The following is a 23,834-nucleotide window of genomic DNA, read 5'->3' as shown; positions in this document are numbered from 1 at the left end:
AGATAAACCATGCGTTTTTATCATCTATTAAAAATCAATATTCTATTTTAAATCAAACATCGGTATTGATATTGAATGTTTAATTAAATTACAATTAAACTGAACAGAAAAGATTTTTTGATTTACAAGTTCTTCCTAAATGCAATGTTTTCCCAGGATGTGACGCTTTCATAAATCAATGAATACCTGTAGTAAAATAACCTTACTACTTACCTTAGGGTAAATGGCAAAGCAGTTGAAATAGCTGGGCTTAAGGAAACACTTGAACAAACATTCTCAGCAATGTCTTGATACCAAGTTAATTGGTCTAATGCTAGAACCAACTCATAATCCAGTCAGGTCTCCAATTAAAGAAGAATTCTCCAGCCCAGCCCCTAAACTCCACCAACTTCAATTTTAGTAAGACGCTTGGGGCCACATACATCAAGCGCCGTTAGGTCAGGTAGTTGGTATCAATTCACCTCTGGATTTAATTTATTGCCAAATTTAAACCTGAACATCAATTCAACTTTGTTGGTCACATTCAATATGGGCGATTCTCTCCAAGCTTCCAGGAATATCAATATCACTTGATATTTAACAAATCACCAGACAAGAAATTTGTCAATTATTAAGTTTCCAGAATTTATCATTTAAAGTTAGTACTAATGTCAGGTTAAAATTCATACAAAATTCATATTAAGCACCTGTACTAATCTTACAAACACAATGCTAAGTTTCCATAGCACTAACGTTCAAACTTCTTGGCTGCAAATATTTTTAAATGGTTTATCTTAACATCTTTAGTTTGAACATGAAAAATCAGGACGCTGACCGTGTTGCAATGAAACAACAAACTCACCTTGAGTTCAGCCACTTGTGAGGAAATGTGCCACATTAGGCTTTCACTAAGAAACTTCATTCCATATGGACCAAGGAGTTCTGAAAGAGCTCTCATTTCTGTGGGAAAATACACAATCTCTGTTAGGTCAAACAACATTAGAATAGTACAGATCTGACGTCAAAATAATAACCATTCGTCAAAACCTGGTTGAAATAATGAAGCTTGTAACTACAGGGGAACAGTGTGTTTAAAATCCAGTAAATATCTATACTTCTGGAAAATGGAAGGAAAATAAATGACTAAAACAGATTTTAATGAAGAGCAGGAATTAGTACAGAAAATCAATGATTTACTATCACCTAGTATCACGCAGGATATCAATGATGGTGAAAGAAGGGAGCACAAAGAGAACGACAGAAGAGTTTATGTTTGCGATGAGGGTATAAAAAGGACAGAAAATAAAGGCTTAGACATTGAAGTACCAGAACCGTCGTGGAACAGCAAGGGCAATTGAGGATGTTGTACACAGTTTACAAGTGCTAGGAGTAGGAAATGGAATTCCAAGGCACAAGATCGTTTCAAAAAAAGGCACAGGAGAGAAATTATCTAAAGCTTAAGGATTCAAGGTTAAAACAGGAATATGACGGCAGACAAGTAGTAACAAAATAAATGGCAGAAGGAATAATCTAGAGCAGGGGTTCCCAACCTTTTTCATCACATTTACCCCTGGCAACTTTAATTGCACATAACAATGTTATTTCACTTATTCATGAACAACTAATGATGAACAGATACCAGTATACCAGAACCAAACGTAGTCAGTCAATGAGAGAAAATGTACAAATCCAGAATCAACAAATTTGCCCCCTGGGTAGGTGAAATTTACCCCAGGTTGGGAACCCTTGATCTGGAGTTTAATAGCATCCCAAGCAGCTTAAGATATTTGGACAGATACATGGTTAGGAAAGGTTTAGAGAGAGATGGGCCAAATGGCTCTGAACCGGCCCTAATGAGTGCCCCCCCACCCACCCCCTTTGGACAGTCTCCCTCAGATGGTCACGTCAATCAATTCAGCTTGTTTATTTATGTATTGTATTTATTTACCTTTCTTGTACATCAGTGGAGCTGCACACTAAATCTCGTTGCACTGACGTGCAATGACAATAAAAGATATATTATTATTATTATTATTATGCAGGCAATGAGATTAACTTAGATGGGGCACATTGATTGGCATAGACGAGTTGGACCGAAATGCCCATTTCTGTGCTGTATGACTAACTGTCTGAGAAAGGGCCAAGAGATATTTGGTTGGAGCATAAGCAGCTGGGGGCAAGCTTTCTTCGTAGAATTAAAAAGGAATAGACAATGAGTACATTGACGGAGCAAAGAGCAAGTTTAGACAAAACAAACTACTTCATACTCCAATGCAGAAGTGAATGACGTTCTCTTAAAACATTTGCAAACAAGTAATATTAAAATCTTAGCCTTTTTTTAAAACAAGTTTATCACACCGAATCAAAATTCAATTGAGGGAGGCCTTAATTCAACTTAATTTAAAATATACAATTTGTCTGGCAAACCAAGTTCAGATGTAGATTTAAGGAACTAAACTTTCAAATTTTTCGTTTTGACAGATTAGCCAAAAAGTGTTTTTATGGGGTTTTTTGCTTATAAAATAATCCTTGCATACTGAAGAGTTATTACCACTTAAATTTATGACTCAGTTGAGACACAAGTATGCATGTAAAGGTTCTGCTCCTGTGGATGAGCATTAGACACTAGCCAGTCCTTTTGGCTCCAAGTCAGAGATGGTGTGAAAGAAAGTTTGGTCACCATGCTATTTCATGAATGTTATTTACCATAAGTATAAACATAGCCTTGATTATGTCTTTAGCAACTATGTGCAGTTACATTCATCATAGGTAATTTAAAAGCAGCAGGGTAATAGACACTTAAGAAAAAAAAGCCACCAGCGTTGCCAGAAAACACTCAGGATTTTTTTTTGGAACAAATTGTTTACGAACAAATCTTTTCCAGGCATTTGAACAGTTTACTTATGAAAAGGAGTGTGTCTCATCCAAAAGACATGATTTTTGTATTATAATTTAAAATGACAGCATATTTGAGGTCATGATATACAAGGTTATAAGAACAAAAATCAATCTTGGAGCTTAAAATATGTACTTGGGAACATCGTAAGGATTAGAGCATAGAAGGAGGCCGATCAGCCTGTCAAGTCTCTAACAGCCATCAAGAGAATCCCCAATCTCTCATCTTCTCCCACAATCTGCAAACACTTTCCTTTCAGATACTTATCTCATTCGCTTCTGAACACTACAATTGAATCTGTCTCCACTTTACTCAGGCAGTGCTCTACAAACCCGAAACCAATAACTTCAAACATAATTTTCCACATGTCACCTTCGGTTCTTTAGTTAATCACCTTCCTTCTATTTCCCTTGTCCCAGACATTTCCACTAAAGAGAGTGGTTTAAAAAAAATCTACCTTGCCTTTAATCATCATGAATTAAAATGCCTCTATTTATGTGTTTAACAGATCCTCTCCATCCTGGAGTCATTTTAGTCATTCTTGAGCACTCTCTCAAAAACCTTTGCACTTTCCTTAAGACCAAGTCTGTAACATATATTAAGAAAATTAGTGGTCACAGTACCAATTCCTGCGAGCTCGATTGCATGTTTCCCTCTAGTCTGAAAAACAGTACACTCCTACTCTATTCCCCCTTACTCAGCCATTTTTTTAATCCACATTGCTGCAGCCTCTTATGAGGGTAGGACGGTGAATGTTGCATACATGGATTTTTGAAATTTACGTTGCATACATGGATTTTTGAACATAGTGTGCAGACACCATCAAGGTTGCTGAAGTGCCAGATAATGAGGACGGCTGTCAAGGTATACAGTGGGATACAGATATAAAGAATATATACAGAATTGGACGAAGAAATGACAGATGGATTTTATTATGCGCAAATGCGAGGTGTTGCACATTGAGAGGTCAAATGTAAGGGGAAGAACACGGTTGGTGCCAAGATATGCAGAGGGATCTAGGTGTCCAGAAAGTGGCAACACAAATAGATAGAGTAGCAAAGAAGGTGCATAGGTCGCTTGCCTGCTTTGGTCAGGGTATTGAGTATAGAAGTCAGGAAGTCATGACGCAGCTCTAAGACTTGAGGCCACATTTGGAGCAATGCGTGCAGTTCTATTTGTTCCATTATAGGAAGGATGTGGAAGCTTTGGCGTGGGTACAGAAAAGGTTAATCAGAATATGCCTATATTAAGGGGTATTAGCTACAAGGAGAAGGCAACTTACCAAACACAATATGGGAGCCCAAATATACCACAGTAACTGCATTCTTGAACAAGCCACTTAAAAAAAATTAGTTAAAAAGGATTTGCCTTTATATCAAAGTTGGTATTCTCCAAACCATTGCACTTGTTCAACTGATTAATTTAATGCCCAATTTTTATAATTTAGGTTATATCTATTGGTGTATAATTATTGGGATTACCCCTACGTGCTTTTTTGAATGAGAGTGTAACATTTATTATTTTACAATCCTCAGGCACTACAATAGACGTTTGGAAGATTATGGCCAAGGCTTCTCCATTTCTCCTTCCACCCACACTTCACTCAGCAAACTAGGATGCATCACATCTGAACAGGAAATGTACCTAAGTACATCTTGCCTTTCTGTACTCCTCAATTAATTTTAGACCTCCAGGATCCAAATTTCATGTTCCTTTGGTGTAAATCTAATAACAAATTCTTCCTTGGTTTGATACTGCTGTGAAATAGGTATTTAATACTTCAGCTATGCCCAATGTCTCCATGAATGCATATCCTTCATATCGAGTTGAGTAGGGGCACCGTCGAGTATGGCTGCCCTGCCTGCAGCTCTTTGTCCTTTCGCCCTTTTAAAAACATTTTAGTGTGTTAAAAGTTTTTGTATTGGAGGTCTAGTCTTATTATGTGGGGGGTGGGGGGGGGAAGGGGGAAACTGTATTTCTCAGTCCCTATCTGGTCGGAGATGCGGCTTTCCTCCCGAGCCGCATCTTCGCCCCTTCCTCGCGGCCTACCATCGGGACTGGATCGGCGTTTCCTGCCGGGACCGGCCAGAACCTCAGCTTCGGCGGCTGCACAGCACTGAAGCACCATCGCGGATAGGCCTGACCATGGGTGAACAAGAGGAAGAGGACTGGACTTTGTTGCCTTCCCCACAGTGGCAACCATTGTGGGGGGATGTTTTTTTTATGTTTAATGTTAAATTCTTTAATGTTGTGTTTTATTTTTATTGGTGTGCTGCAAATGACAACTCAAATTTCACTAAACCAATTGGTGTTTGTGACAATAAATGTCCTTTGTCCTTTGTCTTTGTCCTTTATATTTCCAATAGGCCTTACTCATCTCAGAACCTTTCCTGTTTACAAGTGTCCAGAATACTTTTGGATTTCCTTTTATATATTCACCACCAGTCTTGACTAATGCCTTCTCAGTTTATGCATTACACTTCTCCACTCTACCTTAGGTAATCAGTCCAATTTACATTTGTGTTAATAACCTGACAAGTGTCAGATGACTTTTAAAACATTTTGTCCTGTGCCATGCTATCTTGTCGAACTTCCAGGCTCTGGCTTTTATTTCCTTCTCTATCATGGCAATATCTCAGTTATAATCTAGGTACATCGCCACTTAAAAGGCATTCTTTTGTTCAATGATAGCTTTGCTATCCATGCTTCAAGTCCAATTTTCCCAGTCCAGATACAAGTTCTCATCCATTGAAAATGGCCTTTCTCTAAATTACTATTTTTACCTTGGACTGTTCTATATCCTTTTTTCATAGCTGTGTTAACTCTTACTACATTATGAGTTCCACTTCTTAGATGGTTTCCTCACCAACACTTGCTCCATCTGACTTGGGTCCTTTCCCAGAACCAAGTCCCCCAATGTTACTTTCCCCTTTGGGCCAGGAACATATCAATATAGTTTCTCCAAACACACTTCAGCACTTCTACCCTCTTTGCTGCCTATGTTGTTATCACAACATTTATTTGGATTCTTAAAAGTTCCATTATTAGCATTATTTTATGATTTCAATGCATGTCATTTTCCAGAAAATTTGTTTCAACAATATCCTTTCCATTAGCTGGAGACCAATAAAATGGTCCTAGCTGCTTCCAAATCTAAATTGAAAAATGGAGGGATGGCGACTAGGTGGATTAAAATTGTTATCATGGCTACAGCATGCTCGGTAACAATTAAGTGAAAAGCAACCTTTAAATGTATAAATATTCTCAACATCAAGTTCAATTGTCACAATGGATGCGAGCAATTCCAGGAGATGAGTAAAATTACAGACACTAAATCAAACTTCATGCATTACTGACAATATTCTAACTCTGCAGTGGCCTCAATGATCAGAATGGCAAAGTGCTCTTGTCATCATACATAGCTATTGGAAACACAATGACCCTTAAACTGAAGTAACTAAGACCATATGTGACAGGGAGAGTAATGAAACACAAATATATCTCAGCACCAGGTTAAAATGAGAACTGGGTCATGCAGTATCTTTCAATGCATCATAAAACAGATTGGTGGGTAACTGAATACTGAAGTTGAACATAATCTAGGTGAAACTCAATTCATGGAGCTAAAGCTATTTAAAATATTTTATACTGGAAGGCTGTGACTGATTGAATTATATTATGTGGAATACTCTCTTACATTTCATTAAATATCTAGCCTGTAATTAAATTTATACTTATTTCTGGAATTAAATCTTTGTGCAAACAGAGTCAGTCTTAAAGTTTCCCGGAACACAGCATGCCAAGCACTTTTGCAGGGGAATGGTCGAGAAACTATAACATTTGTCACAATTAATAAAATGAATTTTTTGAAATACGCTAACGCATACTTGATCAGAAAAATGAATTTTAATGCCCTTGCTATGTTCAGTAGTGATCAATTTTACAAAAACACATCTGCCTAATTAACACTTTTTTTTTTTGCAGCTATGAAATTTCAGTTAACGTATTTTCACAGGAAATAACTCAATTCTGACTGCTTTTCAAAACTACTTAAGGAAATTCACTGTGTATCCACTTTAGACTAATATTGGAAGATTTGCCAAACAAATATCTATTTCAGGCTTGCCTTAGAATTGTGTCAAATTAAAGCTTACTGAACAGATCACCTAAAATAAGAAGCATAGAGTATAGAAATGCATTTTTCCTTCAACATTTATAATTTGTATTAAAGGTGTAAAGTAAAACTTAAGATATCAGGAGTGCGGAGAAGTGGTTAGGGCTGGAAGCAGAAAATATCTAAAATCCTGAAATATTGAGAAAAAGGTTCAAGCTGATGTGCTAGCCTATATCCAACATGATCAGTACCCATGGAGGTACAGTAGCCATGGAACTAGACAGAAAAGTATCTGGTTTCCTTCCTTCCTTTACTAGTTCAGTACAGGAAGGAAGAAAATTATCAAAAGGTAAACAAGGAGTTAAATCCCCTCAATTGAAAAACATTTGAATTCACCAATTGAAAACGCATCTGGTAATTTCACATAAGTAGTTTCTTGGCAGCAGTGATAGGTCTCTGATACTCTGATTTCTGCTGGAGACAGATGGAACATTGAGGCAAATAAGGTCATGGAATAGAGACAGAACATGGTGGGTTAACAAAACTGTCCTGGACAGGCATACGTCTGATGGGCCACATGACCATCATAAATTTAACTATGTTCAGCAGAAAAAAATCTAATTTCTTTACCAGAGATGTCTGAATATTCTTCTGCATTAAATGTCAGTTCACTCTCAGTGGGCAGATTTACAAATGCCTTCATAGCTGGAAAGTATGCAATGTGGCCATTGCTAACTTGTCGCAGTAGAGTTTCCAGATACCTATATAGATGTACAGTTAATTAAGGTTGCCCTTGAACATTTATAAATAAGATAATGCATTTTTCATAACTTGAAATATACATAATTTCAATACTTACCAATTGGTGTATAAGCTAGTTATGGTAGGTTCACCATGACTATCTAAATGCTGCGTCTGTTGGAGAAGGACATTGTTAAAAACTCTGGTAATGTCTATCTGCACATAATTTTCTATGGATTGAAGTACAGTCATGTAAGCTTTCACGCTTGTCAGAAGCTCGGAAGGCTTGGCAATCTCCTGTGTAGCTTGATTGTACATCGTCATTCCCACAATTGACCTGAAATTGAAATCCAAAATGCATGTCATAAAATTAAACGATGATGGCGTGAACCAATTTTCTGCAAAATTATGAGTACAAAATTAAATTAAGTGAATGCTATTAAATGAACAAACGTGGATTAAATTAAGTGAATGCTATTAAATGAACAAATGTGGATAATACTCTCAATGACCATTGAAATTATTCCTAAGAAGATAAATACAAAAACTATTGAAGTCATGCAGTTCTTTCATTTCCTTTATATTCTCACAGTTAAAACCTCACTGATAACCCGAATAATCAGAAGCAAAGTCCATCAAACTATATGCAGGATTTATTTTTAGACTGATTTCCCAAAATGTACAATTACAGATAAATGTATTGTGAGATATGATTCAAGTAGAACCTTTTTCAATCTTGAGGATAAACATACTATAAAGATCCAGGAAAAAGTGAAAATAAAAATACAAGTTTTACCTGTGTGTCAGTTTATTTTAAAAAAGTTACTTAGATTGACTGTGGTATCTTTGTGCCAAAGTGTTACATTTCAGTTTAAAAGTTCTACTTTGTCTTTTACATACAAACCTAAATATTAAAAATGGTTGTATACTGAAGCAGAGATATTTGGTTGAACTATAACTTTGTACAAGGGTTAAGGTAGAGATGAATAATTTCTGCAAAAACAAGGCTCATTTTATGAACTCCCTCTTACAGAACTAAGTCTTCAATTTAAGAGTCCCATGAGCACTAGACACCTCACACAAATGATTACGTGGAGGTCTAGACATTACCAGTCCTGTCAGTAGATTATTTAACCAGAGAGAACAATGCAGTAGACCCCATACTTGCTGCCTTAAATTTTCAGCACAGCTTCTCAGATAATCAGCGAACTGGTCAATGTTGCTCATTTTAATTTAGGAGGCTGAAATCAGTTGAAACACCCTTACACCACTCACTGATATCAGCCAATTCACCACAGGAAATAAATCTACAACTTTCAGAGCTGTACAACTACTTTAATTCACAAATGATTTGAGAATTAAGGGGCAGAAGTTTAGGGGTAACATGAGGGGGAACTTCTTTACTCAGAGAGTGGTAGCTGTGTGGAATGAGCTCTCAGTGGAAGTGGTCGAGGCAGGTTTGATTTTATCATTTAAAAATAAATTGGATAGGTATATGGACGGGAAAGGAATGGAGGGTTATGTCTGAGTGCAGGTAGATAGGACTAGGTGAGTAATTATTATATGGTTATATGTTATATGGTTAAATCAGCTGAGCTATTAAAGCACAGAGACACAAGAAATTATATATACTGAAATATTGGGCAAAACACAAAGTACTGTAGGAACTCAGTGGGCTAGGCAGCATTTGGGGAGTGAACGAACAGGTGACTTTTCAGGTCCAGACCTTCTTCAGGGAGGATGTCCATTCCCGCCCAGATGCTGCATGACTCACTGAGTTCTTCCAGCACTTGATGTTGAGCTATGAATAGTCCCATTTAAAGATAACCCTTCCAATGTTCTCCTTCTAGAACATGATGACAGACATATACATGCTCTGAATTTTTTTAACTAACTGCAAGGACCTGTTGGTTGATTATTGATCTTTATGGTACGGAAATATCCACGGGTCTGAATGCACTTACTGGAGCCCAAAAAAGTGAATAAAAGTATGTGCTACCTCTCAACTGCATATAAATTAGTTCTTCAAAATTTTGACCTAGGGTTTAAAAGTGGACTTCTTTTTTTGCAATATTGCCCTTTTCAATTAGTTATCTTTAAATATCCCATGTTTCTCCTGTGCAGAATATTTCCTCCACAATCGTTAAATGTTCTTACTTAGTGAATCGGATTTCCAAATGTGAAGTAAGGTATTCTCGAGGTGTGAAGGTGTGCTCCCAGACCGCTAAATTAGGAACATAATTGATAGAGAAACAAAGCTCAGAGAGAGCAGTGTGTAGTTTGTCCAAACTGAAAAACAAAATTAAAACAAAATTAAAATGACAAATGCAAATTTATGCTGCATAATAACTTCCAGAAATCTCAAAATATTACAATTACGGTAAAATTGCTATATGAAATGAACGCATACGCATCCCTTTCATGCATAGCTACAGACTGTTGGTTACCCCCCACACTGTATCAATTGAATTGCAAATTAGTTGCCTTCATTTTACTTTCATATTGTTTGTTTTCCTCATTGAAATAATTTAAATTTTGGGAGAAAAATTAAGCACTTTCTGATTTACATTGAAAATCATTTTCTCTAGAAAGTTACAACACGAGCAGAATGCTTTGGCCAGTTCAGGTTGTTTAAAGTATTAATACTTTAAAGTAAAGTATTAAAAACATCTATAAATGTTCTAAATATGGCATTATTGTTACTGAGCCTCTTAAATGAAAAGAGCTACTTTTGATTTTTAGAGCATGTAAGGAATTAGTACAAACTACAAGTCAGTTTACAACAAGAAATCAACCTTGAAAGTGTTATCTTTTCACAAGATAGTTTTTAGTTTTATGTTGGTAAAGAACATCTTGAGCTAAGAATAATGAGGAAGACTGCGCACTTTGTAACCAGTAGCCTGTTCTTTCTCATGCTCTCCACTCCAGGTTTTTCCCTTTCAGGTTCCCCTTTCTTTCCAGTTTGCTTTTTGGACTTTTTATTCACCGCTTGACTGATAGTCTTGGCACAATGTTTAGGCAATAACTATAAAACAAAAAGTGTAATCTTTAAAACAGGTTAAAATAAAAATGTCACAACCGGCAATATCGACATATTAATGGAGGTAGAATCCCACCAAATACATATGGGTTTCTTTTAAATGCTAGCAAATTCTGATTTAATAGATTCGATTTTTTTTTGCTTTGCACAGTATAGAGTTTGGTTCTCTGCTGAACAAATAAAAAGCTACTGTACATTAAGTAACAAAATTGACATTTTTCACCGCTTTCTTGACAAAACATGTTTTTTAAATTATTTTAAAATGCCATTTTAAGTGACTGTTTTTAGCATTCTCTGTTCTTCATGCATCATTTAAAAAACAAACATGTTAAACTTAACTGTGCAAAATGCACATTTTGTTCTTTATAGAAACATAGAAAATATGTGCGGATCATCCAAAATCAGTACCCCGTTCCGGCTTTTTCCCCCACATCCCTGGATTCCCTTAGCCCTAAGAACTAAATCTAACTCCCTGGAAAATTGAAATTTCCCTTGTGTAATTTATTTTTCTACCAAATCAGCAAAATAGTAAGCATAAAGATGATTTATGGTTCTTTGCTGCTTCTCATTTGATTCCTCCCCTGATGCATTTTACCACACACTTTCATCATATCAACTAAGAATACAAAGAGAATCCTGCAAAGTGAATTTGGACTTAAAATTATCAACAACAAACTGATCTACAAATGTTGTTGTCCTTAGCCGTTTGTATTTTCATAATTGCTGCTATTTTATGGTTAATCATCAGTTTCAGTTTAGAGATACAGCATATACGGCCCTTCTCTACTTCGTCCGTACATGACAAAAAATGTTAAAACTAATCAACATCTGAAGGGGAACATTTCTGGTTAATTACTTCTCATCAGTTTTTTAAAATGTAAATAATTAATTTGCAAAGTTAAAAAAATTTAAACTCTCATCACCGATCATTGGGCCAGCCCTCTGGTAACTACTTTAATGCCATACCCACTATGGTATGGTGATATCTCATCACCTCTCTTGCTTCTGTCTTCCAGACTTGGAGGAGCCACAATTTCTTCCATTCAAATACTGTCAAAAATTCACCTCCTGCTTTTATGGCAAACTATGCAGCCATTCCACAAATTCCATCCTCATCCTAATCCATTAATTTTTCTCAAAGACTACTTTCTTTTCTCTATAATATTATCTGGCAATCCTTCTGACCATTTTCTGTTAAATCATTTCCATTATCTTTGTTACCCATAGCCTCAATGAACTCAGTGCATTCCTGTTCAACCATAAATACGTGTCTTTCAGTTGCTTAATCATTCCTTTCCGTTTCAGTCCTTTGGTACTTCAAAGTACGCATCTCCTCTCCCCTTTGTCAATCGTACCATTGATGACAACAAATTAATTTCTGCCTCATACCATGAAATTGCCTTGCTCTCTTGCAAGAGGCTTGACCTCCTTTAAGACCACACGCTAAACTCACTTACCAACATTTTGGATGTCTATCAAAAAAATACTAAGTGGCTGTTTATATTAAAAAAATTACAAATCTGCATTTTGGATGTAGGCAATATTGACTCATCATGATAAACATCTGTAGTTTAACTAGAATGCCAAAGCAGTTCGAAATCTACAAGAACACATTTCTGTGGAGTTGAGTCAGGCGACATGGATTCAGATCAGAAATATACTAATTGTGACATCTTCATCCTTTTGCAAAATCATCCATCTTATCATTTTAAGATGACTTTATTGGTGCAAATTACTGCACCCGACCAAAACAATTTTTTTTTAAGCATTTAAAAAAGTAACTGTGGTATTTACTGTCATGGATTTTTGAATATATTTTTGAATGCTGATAGGTGCATCAAGGAACTTCTAGACACAGTTTCTGCAAACTGCTTTTCTCCCAGATCTGCAAAATATAGCTGAAATCTTACCTGATCACTAAGGGTACACTGCTCCGTGCATATATCTGTTATGAGATTGCGGGCTTGCTTAGCCATTTCATCAAGGAACATGTTGCACAGTGAGAGACTACGATCTCCTATGTGATGCCTCTACAAGACCCAGAATTAATAAAAAACTATGAGTGTCCAATGCATTCTGAATATATACCGAATGATGAAAATGTGGGCTTTATCTATATGGGAACTAATGATACCATTTCAAATATACAAATAAACAGTTTAAAATTATTACAATTACTCATTCGTATGCACACCTAAAATCGCCGAAGGGACCAGGTGCTTAGCACATAACATCCGAGTGCCCAAATCAGAAATGGATCTCGAACTTATAGCTGCAGCATTTATTTTTGACATCAATTTAACCTAAAACTGACATCACTCGTTCAACTCCCAAAGATGCCTCTCAAAAAAAGTGCCTCACAAAGCCCAGTGACAAAATTAAATGGAATGGTGGCAAATTCAACATGGTCGTGGAAGGTTGACGAAACATAGGTGGGGATGATCCATTAAGGACAAACAACTAGATCTTCTCCAAGGAATGCATTCGTTTGCGGTTTATAAACTAGGCTAAAACATAAATAAACATGTACATTATTCTGCAGCTCAAATGAGAGGTCAGTTCAAGCCAGAAACCCACTGACTTTTGATTTCTTGCCACTGCCTATGCTTCCTTCCAGCTGGACAGTATCAAATGCTGAATGGACCTATTACTGGTTACATCGTTCTTTTGAACAAATGACAAATTATAACTTCTGAAACTTTTGTGCGAGGCATATATTGATTTAAGGGTCTGTACGTAGCTATACTGCAAAGATCTTAATCTCACAACTAGATGAAATAATTTGAAAATGTCATGGCTACATTGAGCTAGGTGCAAATATAGCTGGTCCACAAGAAACAAAATGCTGTTGTGGAGAGAAATGGACAGATTGACTGGAAATGGACATTTCGGACTGGGCAATTTCTTGGGGGGGTGGGGGGGTGAGATAAAATAAATATATAGGACTTTATATATTTGGTGGGAGATGAAAGTAAGGAGGAAGGGAAAGGAGCAAATATGACTAGGGTGGTGGAAGAAATGTGTGCACGCCGAGGGTAGGGCTGAGGAAGAGGGGGGTGTTATTTGAAATTGGAAAATTTTATATCCATACCATTGGGTTGTAAGCTACCTAACCAGAATACGAGGTACTGTTCTTCCAGTTTGCACATGGCTTCACTCTGGCAATGAAAATGGCCAAGGAGAGAAAGGTCAGAATGGGAATGGAAAGGCGAGCTTTTTGTGTTTTGCTCAAGATTCAACATCTGCAATCTCTTGTATCTCTAGGCTGCAGGAAATACAGGCAAATCACTCACTGCATGAAGTAGCTAAACAATCAAAGTGAACATTAGCTTCTGAAAGGTTAATCTTTTTAAATAAATTGGTTGGTCTTCAATTGGAGCAAACAGCTGTGTCCACATCCTAAATATTTTTTGCTTTGCCCAAGTACATACTTTCTATCTACTAAGCTTTACCCTATACTGGGCTTTTAATTCCTTAAATGAAAACCTTTTGCCAGTCAATAACTAGATCAATGAATCATATTTGGTTCATAACAGAGGGTGCAAGTGTCCTTTGGAAAATAACATTGCTAAAATAAGTGAAGCATTTGTTGGTTTTCTACCTGCTCTGGGAATGCTCAAACAAAAGAATGATCTCATGATCGATATAACAACAATACAGCATCTATATTTAATCAGGATCAAATGCCTTCATGCTCATTAACAGGTGTGGGAATTTACAACAGCAGTGTTCACCATCAACATCAAGTTATCTTCCACTCTAGCCTGGGAACAATCTTACAAAAAAAATCAATATGCTTCAGTTCCAAAAAAGAAATGCTGGAATTACTCCGCAGATCAGACCACATCCATGGGAAAAGAAACTGAGTTAACGTTTTGGGTCGAAGACGCTTTGCCAGAATTGGGAACTCTCAGGTCTGTTTCTTTCCCATCAATGTGGCCTGAGCTACTGAATATTCACAGCATTTCCAGTCTTTACTTTCAATTTCCATGCCTCAGTTAAGCTTGAATAAGGATCCTTCTTTGAATACAAACTTTCTGTAGCAGAGAAAGTATAACAGAAATGCTTTCTTATTACTACAAAAATTGATGGAAGTGGGCACAGCAGTCTGTAGGGCTAGATACTAGACATACTAGATAGTGTCCTCAAATCTATCCAAACTTCTACCTCAACATTAACTCACCTCAAAAGCTGTCTGGTTCCATCCTTATTCCTTCTTGCATCCCCCAATACAGCCCTACAATCTATTTCTGAAACTTAAATATGTCCGATACCATTTGTAGTTGGATTGCCAATGTTGGCCTCTCCAATTTTTCAATGTAATAGCTGAAAACCATCTCGAATTCTGAGGATGGTCATCAACGTCTATACTGCACTACACATTAATATCACAACACCTGGAGTAACTCAGCGAGACAAAAGAAGATATAGGACTTTATATATAGGACTTTATATAACCCATTCGACCCATTCCTTCTCTCCAGAGATGCTGTCTGTCCCACTGAGTTACTCCAGCTTTTTGTGCCTCTCTTCAGTTTAAACCAGCATCTGCAGTTCCTTCCTACACGTTAATATCACAGCTCAGTTTGCAAGTGAGGCTATCAATAACACATTTCGCTACTAGCAAATCCTTCCAGAGACTTAATCCTTTAAGACAATCCTTTAAGGTTTGATTGTGTCTCCAACACTAGTCAACTTTTCATATTGCACTCCATGATTTTGCCCACCATCTCCCAAGCCATGCTTCCAAATTCTTCCAGGGTCATCCTTTTTAATCTTGAGATTGCTCCATTCTGATAAATATTGCTGTTTGCTTCTCAAATGTTCAAAGTACTTAAATAATTATAATGACTGTTTCTTAAATGCCAACATTTTGAAATTAAATACTTATGGTTAACACAAATCCTGTGGTATTCCTCATGAGTGGTTTGAAACATGACAAAATATTGCTAAAAAGATGATGCTGTGTTTAATAACCCCATTGCTTTAAAACCATTGCTTATGTACTTAGTATCTGATTGAAGGCAATTACAACAACTGTACATACTTGTAACTTGTGCCTCCACGATAGATAAACCTCCTGATTGGACAAATTCCAGTTTAAAAAAAATTATGTTCCATCTGTGCAAAATGTAATGAATATTGCAAGGCACATAGCAATCTATCTCTTCGTTGTTCACTTCGACATCTTGACTGAATTATCCAAGGCACTTTGACCATCTTTAAATTCTGAGAAGCTAGATTAGTGTGGGACTTTACGATTATACTTCCCTTCAGTTGAATGTTGCAAGATGGCAGATACAAAAATCACATTTTCTCTTTAAAATGAACCAGTTTATGTAGCTAATTTAAGCAATTTGTCTGTCAGTGGAGATAATGCAGGTCTCCTAATATCCCATAAATCATCTGATACGATTTTGCAAAAAGTGGAACCCAGGCCATAAAATGAAAAGGCCATCCCTCTGATTGTATGGAAGACCAATTTAAGTTGTGAAACTTTTTCACATCACAGTCTTTAGCAGACGGCCATCAACTTAAGGCTCCGGAGTACCACTGTTACAAAGCCAGGATAAATGCAGAACTGTGGTAAAAGATCTCAGGGCATGGATAGGACTTTGAGCCCAAGTCAAGTGCTTACAGTGCAACAGGGTATTGTTATTAACTGGCGGCTGAGTGAAGGGCATTAATTACCAAAATAAAAGTTCATATCTGGCAGATGTTTGAGGCAGAAAGCAGAAGGCAGCATCAACGAATACACATTCTCTGTCTTAGGCTACATAAGTAAGTGCATCGATGATGTTGTTCCAAAAGCCACCATCTGCACTTACCCAAATCAGAAACCCTGGGTCAGACGGGAAATTTGTGCTAAACTCAAAGCACGGACCACTGCCTTCAACTCAGGGGACCCCAACACCTACAAAGCAGCCAGATATGACCTCCGGAAGTCCATCAGGAAAGCCAAGAGAGTCTACAGGAACAAAGTGGATTCTAATTACTACAGCTCTGACCCCAGATGCATGTGGAGTGGATTACGTTGCATCACGGATTACAATGGGAAAAACAGGAGCACTGTCCAGCCTACCTGCGCCTTGAGTATTAGAAAGGCGCTATATAAATCCCATCCATTATTATTATTATTATTACCTCTTCACTTCCGGATGGGTTTAACACCTTCTATGCCCAGTTCGATGTAAACACAGCGGCCACCATGAGTCGACAGGTGCGCAGGGGGACTACCTCACTGACCCTACAAACGGTAGATGTGAGGCGGTCCTTCAAAAGGGTCAATGACCGCAAAGCTCCAGGGTCGGATGGTATTCCAGGGTGGGCTCTGAGGGCGTGCACTGATCAACTGGCAGAGGTGTTCACCAACATCTTCAACCTCTCCCTGAGTCAGTCTGTGGTTCCCACCCCCTTCAAAGCATCCATCATTGTTCCTCTTCCAAAGAAACCAATAATATCCTGTTTAAATGACTACCGTCCTGTCGCACTGACATCAGTCATCATGAAGTGCTCCGAGCGACTAGTCAAAACTCACATCTGCTCCACTCTCCCTGACACCTTGGGCCCTCTTCAGTTTGCGTATAGACCAAACAGGGCCACGGACGATGCCATCGCCAAGGCAACTCACACTGCGCTCACCCACCTGGACAAAGGGAATACATATGTGAGTATGCCCTTCATTGACTACAGCTCGGCATTCAACACTATCATTCCCTCAAAACTCGTCCCCAAGCTCCTTGATCTTGGACTGGAGACCTCTATCTGCGGCTGGATATTCGACTTCCTGATGGGCAGGCCCCAGGTGGTGAGAATTGGCACCCACACCTCGTCCTCACTGATCCTCAACACAGGCGCACCACAGGGCTGTGTGCTCAGTTCTCTCCTGTACTCCCTGTTCACGCACGACTCTACTGCTAAGCACAGCTCCAACATCATCTTAAAGTTTTCTGACGACACAACCATCCTGGGTCTCATCACAGACAATAATGAGACGGCTTACAGAGAGGAGGTAAAGGCACTAAACAGCTGGTGCCAGGAAAATAGCCTCTCTCTCTCAATGTCAGCAAAACTAAAGAGATGATCGTGGACTACAGGAGACAGCAGGGGAGTGGACACCTCCCCATCCACATCGGTGATGCTGAGGTTGAGAGGGTCAGCAGCTTCAAGTTCCTCGGTGTGCACATCACTGAGGACCTCTCTTGGGCACTGCACATGGACACAATAACTAAGAAAGCCCCGCCAGCGGCTCTTTTTCCAGAGAAGATGGAGGAAGTTTGGCATGAACGCCAGCATCCTCACAAACCTCTACAGTTGGACCATCGAGAGTCTGCTGACGGGCTGCATCGCAGTCTGGTACGGGAACTGTTCTGCCCACAACCGCAAATCACTACAGAGTGTGGTGAAGGCGGCACAGCACATCATTGGCAACTGTCTCCCGGCCATTCAGGCCATTTTCCACAGGCGGTGCCTGCGGAAGGCCCACAGCATCATCAAGGACCACAGCCACCCAGCACGCAGACTGTTCTCCTTGTTACCGTCAGGCAGACGATACAGGAGCATGGCTGCACGTACCACCAGACTTAAGAACATTTTTTACCATCAGGCCATCAGGCTTCTGAACTTATAAACACATCATATATGCTGATTATTTTATATATTATTGTCTTTTGCCTACCAATGTCACTTTTATCTTATCTTTTTTTAATCTTATTTTTATCCTTGTAATATCATTGCTGAGGTGACCCGTTGTCTTGTCAAACACATTTCATTGTACCGTTGACCCTGTGTTAACCTACATATGACAAATAAAACTGAACTGAACTCTGTCATAAAACGTTTCTAAGTTGCCTTATTCATCCAATCTGTTCAGAAATCCTTCAGCACCCTATCAAAGACAACTATTGCAATTGCCATTTGATGATTAATGTTATGGGCTTAACTTCAATATAAACATGTTTGATTACCCTAGCGAATACATTGGTGGATCATAAGGAAAGCCACACCATTCCATTAAGCAGTAAGTCATAAAACTTGTTCAAGTCCAAGGTGTAACCCACTGCTGCTGGATGTTCCAGCCTGCATTGACTGAGAAAAGGGCTGTGCTATTTTTTGGCAATTGATTCTAACTGGCAAACAAACTACACTGGGTTGGGTTCATTGGACGTGTTGATCAACCAAATGTCTGTGTCTGGAGCAAATGTCAGCATTTTCCAACCACTATCTTCGTGTGCAATGGATTTCCCATATGGGAAAATAATAAGCAACAGGAATGTACAAAAAGCCTGACAAAGAAGTCTGACACAGATTTTTGTAATATCTGTACAAAATGTTTAATGTTCAACCTTAATCTTGCCAAGCGGAGGTCATAATTAACCAGTTACATGACTAGTTAACTTAAATCATTTAGTTCTACTGGTCATGATTCTTCAGACATAGCGAGGAAAGTTCCTTCATAGTTTTCTGCATTTTAGATATATAGGGTATAAAACATGCAGCAACCATCTAGACATGGTGGGCTCAATGATACTTTCCATAATGCAAATCAAATTGCAATAGTAAAGAGCCCCCTTGAAAATAAACTCCTGTTGGCCAAACTAACACTGAACTATTAAAGTGATGGAGCCTTGTACACTGGCAAATATCAATTAGCACAGATTGATCCAGATACGTTTAATCAAAACTGGGTATCCTGTTCAGTGGCTGACCTTTACAGCTCCTTAATAGATTAGAATTGGAGCTTTAGAGAATATAGTTATAAAAGTCAGTGTGACACTACTTATCAGGAAAGTGGTGGTACTAGTGAACTTGTTATGTCCTTTTCTTAAAGCCAGTCAGTCTTTACTCGAAGCCTTTTAACAGATAACTAAACAAAATTGTGTCGCATTTCCAAAGCAACTGTCCCCTCAAACCATTCACACAGGAAACATGTTTGCCCATGTCAATGCAACCGTATTAATAAAACAGCTGGAGACATTAAAGGTGGTGTTTATCAAGATGTGGAACTAAAGCAGTTCTAGTAGGTATTTGCCAGAGCTTTGAACTATGCATATCAACAGGAATGGTACAAAATGAAATTATAGATGACCAAAACAGAAAGCACCGAGTATATCACCCTTTTTTTCCTACAATTTAGCCGACTGAACAAGTCTTCAACATGTACTTTTTAAGTATAATTAAAAACATGAAGCTGCATTTTGACTTTACTTTTAACCTTCAGCCTTCTGAAAGGTAGAGCATTTATGGCCGAAGATTATAACTATGCTGTCAGACTTTATTGTTGAACTTGCAAAAGATTAACACAATACACCCGCTCCCCCAGATGAATCATGTGTGCACAAGGGCCACAGGCAGCAATGGAAGTCAGTCAGAAAAAATTCTTACCTCTTCAGGACACAGTTCATGAGTGCAGCTCATGAAATGTGTGCAAACCAGTGGGAAAGCAATTGAATGTCGTGATTGAGAGGGTAATTCCAAACACTGATGAAACATCTTTTCAAAAGCACGACTGTAAAAGCTTAAGAGAATGAACACAATTTCAATATATTTACTAATAATTCCATAAACCCACAAAATATAGTAATTTACTTAAACCTCAACAAAAATGAAATTTCAGGCATTTCCTAAATCTGTTCAACATTATTCATAATAATAATAATAATAATAATATTAACACATATAGGAAGTAATGTTGATGGGTTTAATTTCCTTTTTGGAAATATGCATATTTGCAAATGTTTCTAACTTAATCTAATGTACCTTTATTTGGACAAGAAATTAAAAATTAAGAGAGCACCAAGTTTAAGAAATTAGCAAGTGTGTGGTGCCTGTTTAGTGCATAGGAGTTTTGCAAGATAAATCTGACATTTTAAATTTCATACGATGTAATTACATATTTTCCAGCTCAACAGATACATATTTCAAACAATCTTTTGACGCAAGAGAAGGGATGGTTCAGAACGAGGGTGTTACCACAGAGGACTGCACACTGAACTTATGTCTTTTGGTTTGAAACCAGTCAATAAGTTGGAAGGACGTGGATCAAACCTGGTGTAATTTGTGAGAACAAATGACAAATACAAATGTCCATATAACCATATAACAATTACAGCACGGAAACAGGCCATCTCGGCCCTACAAGTCCGTGCCGAACAACTTTTTTCCCTTAGTCCCACCTGCCTGCACTCATACCATAACCCTCCATTCCCTTCTCATCCATATGCCTATCCAATTTATTTTTAAATGATACCAACGAACCTGCCGCCACCACTTCCACTGGAAGCTCATTCCACACTGCTACCACTCTCTGAGTAAAGAAGTTCCCCCTCATGTTACCCCTAAACTTCTGTCCCTTAATTCTGAAGTCATGTCCTCTTGTTTGAATCTTCCCTAAGCATGTCCTTATGTAGTGGCAAGTCATTTTCTTTACATATCAGGCAGAAGGCAGAAATCACAAAAATCTATAAAATGCCATCTACGAAGAATAATCACACGCACATGAACATAATTAAACAAACTGGAAGAAAAGAAGGGGTTGAGGTTGGGAAAAAAAATAGGGACTAGAGAAATAAAGGATTGAACAATGGGGGAAATTAAGATTCATGAATCTTATGGGCCTGTCTCACTTAGGCGATTGTTTGGGCGACTATAGGCGGCGGCTGCAAAATTTTCAATGTGTTGAAAAAATGTTGGCGAAAGTGGCGACAATTTTTGCTGTCGTAGGTTGTCTTAGGTTGACGTAGGTGTTGTCGTATGTTGTCACCTGGTGAATTCCATTAAAACTAGTCCCTGGCAGTCGCCTAAAGAGTCGCCTAAGTGGGACAGGCCCGTTAATGTTCCAATTATTCCCTCATTATGTCGTGGTCTAAAGATGGCACTACTGACTATGCAACACTTCCCCAGATAAACATCAAAATATCAAGTAGATTTTTTTCTCATAACGCAACATTTTGATTCATGGAATCAAGTATGGCAGTACACAAACGTTTGTCTTATTGCAAAAAAAACAGAGGTGCTATATTTAAATACTTCATACAATAACAAAAATAATTTTGAATTTTTTGCTTTGTCAAGCATATTGTAGAATTGATGTCAAGGTAAACAAATAGTTATTGCTTTTGTTCAAATGTAACACTTCTCATGGGTCCAATCGACTGTCCATTTTTGGTGCTCCCCAAGTTAAATTCTTAAAAGACTGGCATATGTATCCGGGAGTATTTTCTGGTCTGCTTTTCGAGTTAGTAAAGTAAATTTGATTTATAAAATTCAAAAACAGAATAACTTACCAGAAGATTGAAAGATCTGAAGTTTCCACCAGCATTTCAACCAAAGAGTCTACCATTTTTGTGTGAAATGTAATAGTGTTCATCATTTTTCCTAACTCCTTGTGGTCTGATAGATTCAGAGAAGCTTTGGAAACACTGGTATAAGCCTATAAACAAAACAGGCAATTTTTTCGATTCAAATATGCTGATGGAGAAAAAACCTAGTTAAAATTACTTTGTTAATTCAACACTTAACTACCCCAATACAGAATTGCGATCGCTGCCGTGCATAGCATTGTAAGGTATGCCCGTCGGAAACCAGCACCAATGCGTCGCTAATGTTTTCGACGATTTAAAAAAATAAAATAAAATAAAACGGTTCAACTTGCAGAAATATGGTTCCACAAGTTACATGCAGTGCTAACAACGTAGCTATAAATACTCCAGCACAAGGAATCCCTTCTGTTGCCGTTTTGTTTTGAATCTTCCTAAACATATTCTACCACCTTAAAAGACCTGGGACATAGGTGTCTCATTGGTTGTATCAAAATGTATTAATTGACACTGTCAAATTTCATCTGCCATGTGTCAGATCTGTTCGGAGTCTCTTTAGATAATCCTCAATCCATTCCACCGACACCCCAAATACTAAATTCGTAAAAATCACAAAAACGAATGCTGGAAAATCTGGAATAACAGCAGACAATGCTATAAATGCTCAGGTCAGGCAGCTTCTGCAAAGAACCACATATAACATTTCAGACCAATGCTATTCCTACTTCTCAGACCGCAAACAATTTTGTCATCCACCCTTTGGTGCATTGACTTTAAAGTATTCAATTTTAGTGGCACTTAAAATGTGGCAGGAGAGCAGATACATTTTGCAAGTCCAAATTCATGGTATTAGTTAAACTGCAATTATTTCAAGAGACAATTAAGTTAAGGTAAGGCGAATCTTGAAGTTTTTTGATTGCTGTGAATTTACTTCAGCTTGTTAGCTAATTAACATTAATATCCAAAATAATCTACCTTAATTCACATCATCATAATCATAATCATACTTTATTGTATATGGTGTGGAACATGACATTAAATATAATGCTAGTAAGAGTGCTGTTATGATCTGCAGAACCAAAGAGGATAAATGCCTAAAATTTCCTGATTTTAAATTGTCTGACAATAATCTTAGTGTCTGTAATAAAGTAAAATATCTAGGGCATATTATTACACAACAAATGACAGATGATGAGGATATTTATAGGCAACGACGCATGATGTATGTACAGGCGAATATTCTCTTGCGTAAATTTGGTGCGTGTGCAGATGTGGTGAAGATGTCGCTATTTAGAGCATACTGCACACCACTCTACACTGCGCACCTGTGGTCGAACTATGGAAAGACAAGTTTGCAGAGATTAAAGGTGGCATATAACGATGCCATGAGAACACTAAGGAAATCTAGATGGTGTAGTGCCAGTAATATGTTTGTGGCTGCAGGAGTCAGTACTTTAGAAGCTATCCTAAGACATCACATGTATAAATTCATTTGCAGGATAAATGACTCTAAAAATGTAATTATTGTGGCCTTGTCAAACATAAGGATTAGCACTAAACGCTACGAATCCCAGCTGTGGAGACACTGGTATCGTTGTCTCATTGTAGGACATTGATCATTCTTTTAATCTGGATTTTTAACTTATGTATTGTGGGTTTAAAAAATATATAATTTATGATGCTTTTATAAATGATATACTAAGATTTTATATGTATTTATGATATTTAATATGCAATGCATTTTTT

At 37.7% G+C, this 23,834-nt stretch overlaps 1 protein-coding gene across 6 annotated transcripts in view; it reads right to left on the bottom strand.

Annotated features, from left to right (window-relative positions):
• Positions 1–23,834, bottom strand: part of nckap1 (NCK associated protein 1) — a 166,646-nt gene that overhangs the window by 50,965 nt on the left and 91,847 nt on the right. For 3 of the 6 annotated variants that reach the window (XM_033023810.1, XM_033023811.1, XM_033023812.1), the window contains 9 exons: positions 22,056–22,201; positions 20,155–20,287; positions 17,309–17,416; positions 12,681–12,800; positions 10,616–10,755; positions 9,888–10,019; positions 7,849–8,067; positions 7,620–7,750; positions 842–939 (listed from right to left, as the gene is read on the bottom strand). In XM_033023810.1, the coding sequence (XP_032879701.1) occupies positions 842–939; positions 7,620–7,750; positions 7,849–8,067; positions 9,888–10,019; positions 10,616–10,755; positions 12,681–12,800; positions 17,309–17,416; positions 20,155–20,287; positions 22,056–22,201 (1,227 nt within the window). The remainder of the gene's footprint in view (positions 1–841; positions 940–7,619; positions 7,751–7,848; positions 8,068–9,887; positions 10,020–10,615; positions 10,756–12,680; positions 12,801–17,308; positions 17,417–20,154; positions 20,288–22,055; positions 22,202–23,834) is intronic. The other 3 variants (XM_033023814.1, XM_033023815.1, XM_033023813.1) reach the window with 1 other exon arrangement.

Source organism: Amblyraja radiata, chromosome 7 (assembly GCF_010909765.2).
Source record: "Amblyraja radiata isolate CabotCenter1 chromosome 7, sAmbRad1.1.pri, whole genome shotgun sequence".
Lineage (NCBI taxonomy): Eukaryota > Metazoa > Chordata > Chondrichthyes > Rajiformes > Rajidae > Amblyraja > Amblyraja radiata.
The sequence above is the reverse complement of the archived record's forward strand: the minus strand, read 5'-3'. Positions and strand labels throughout refer to the sequence as shown.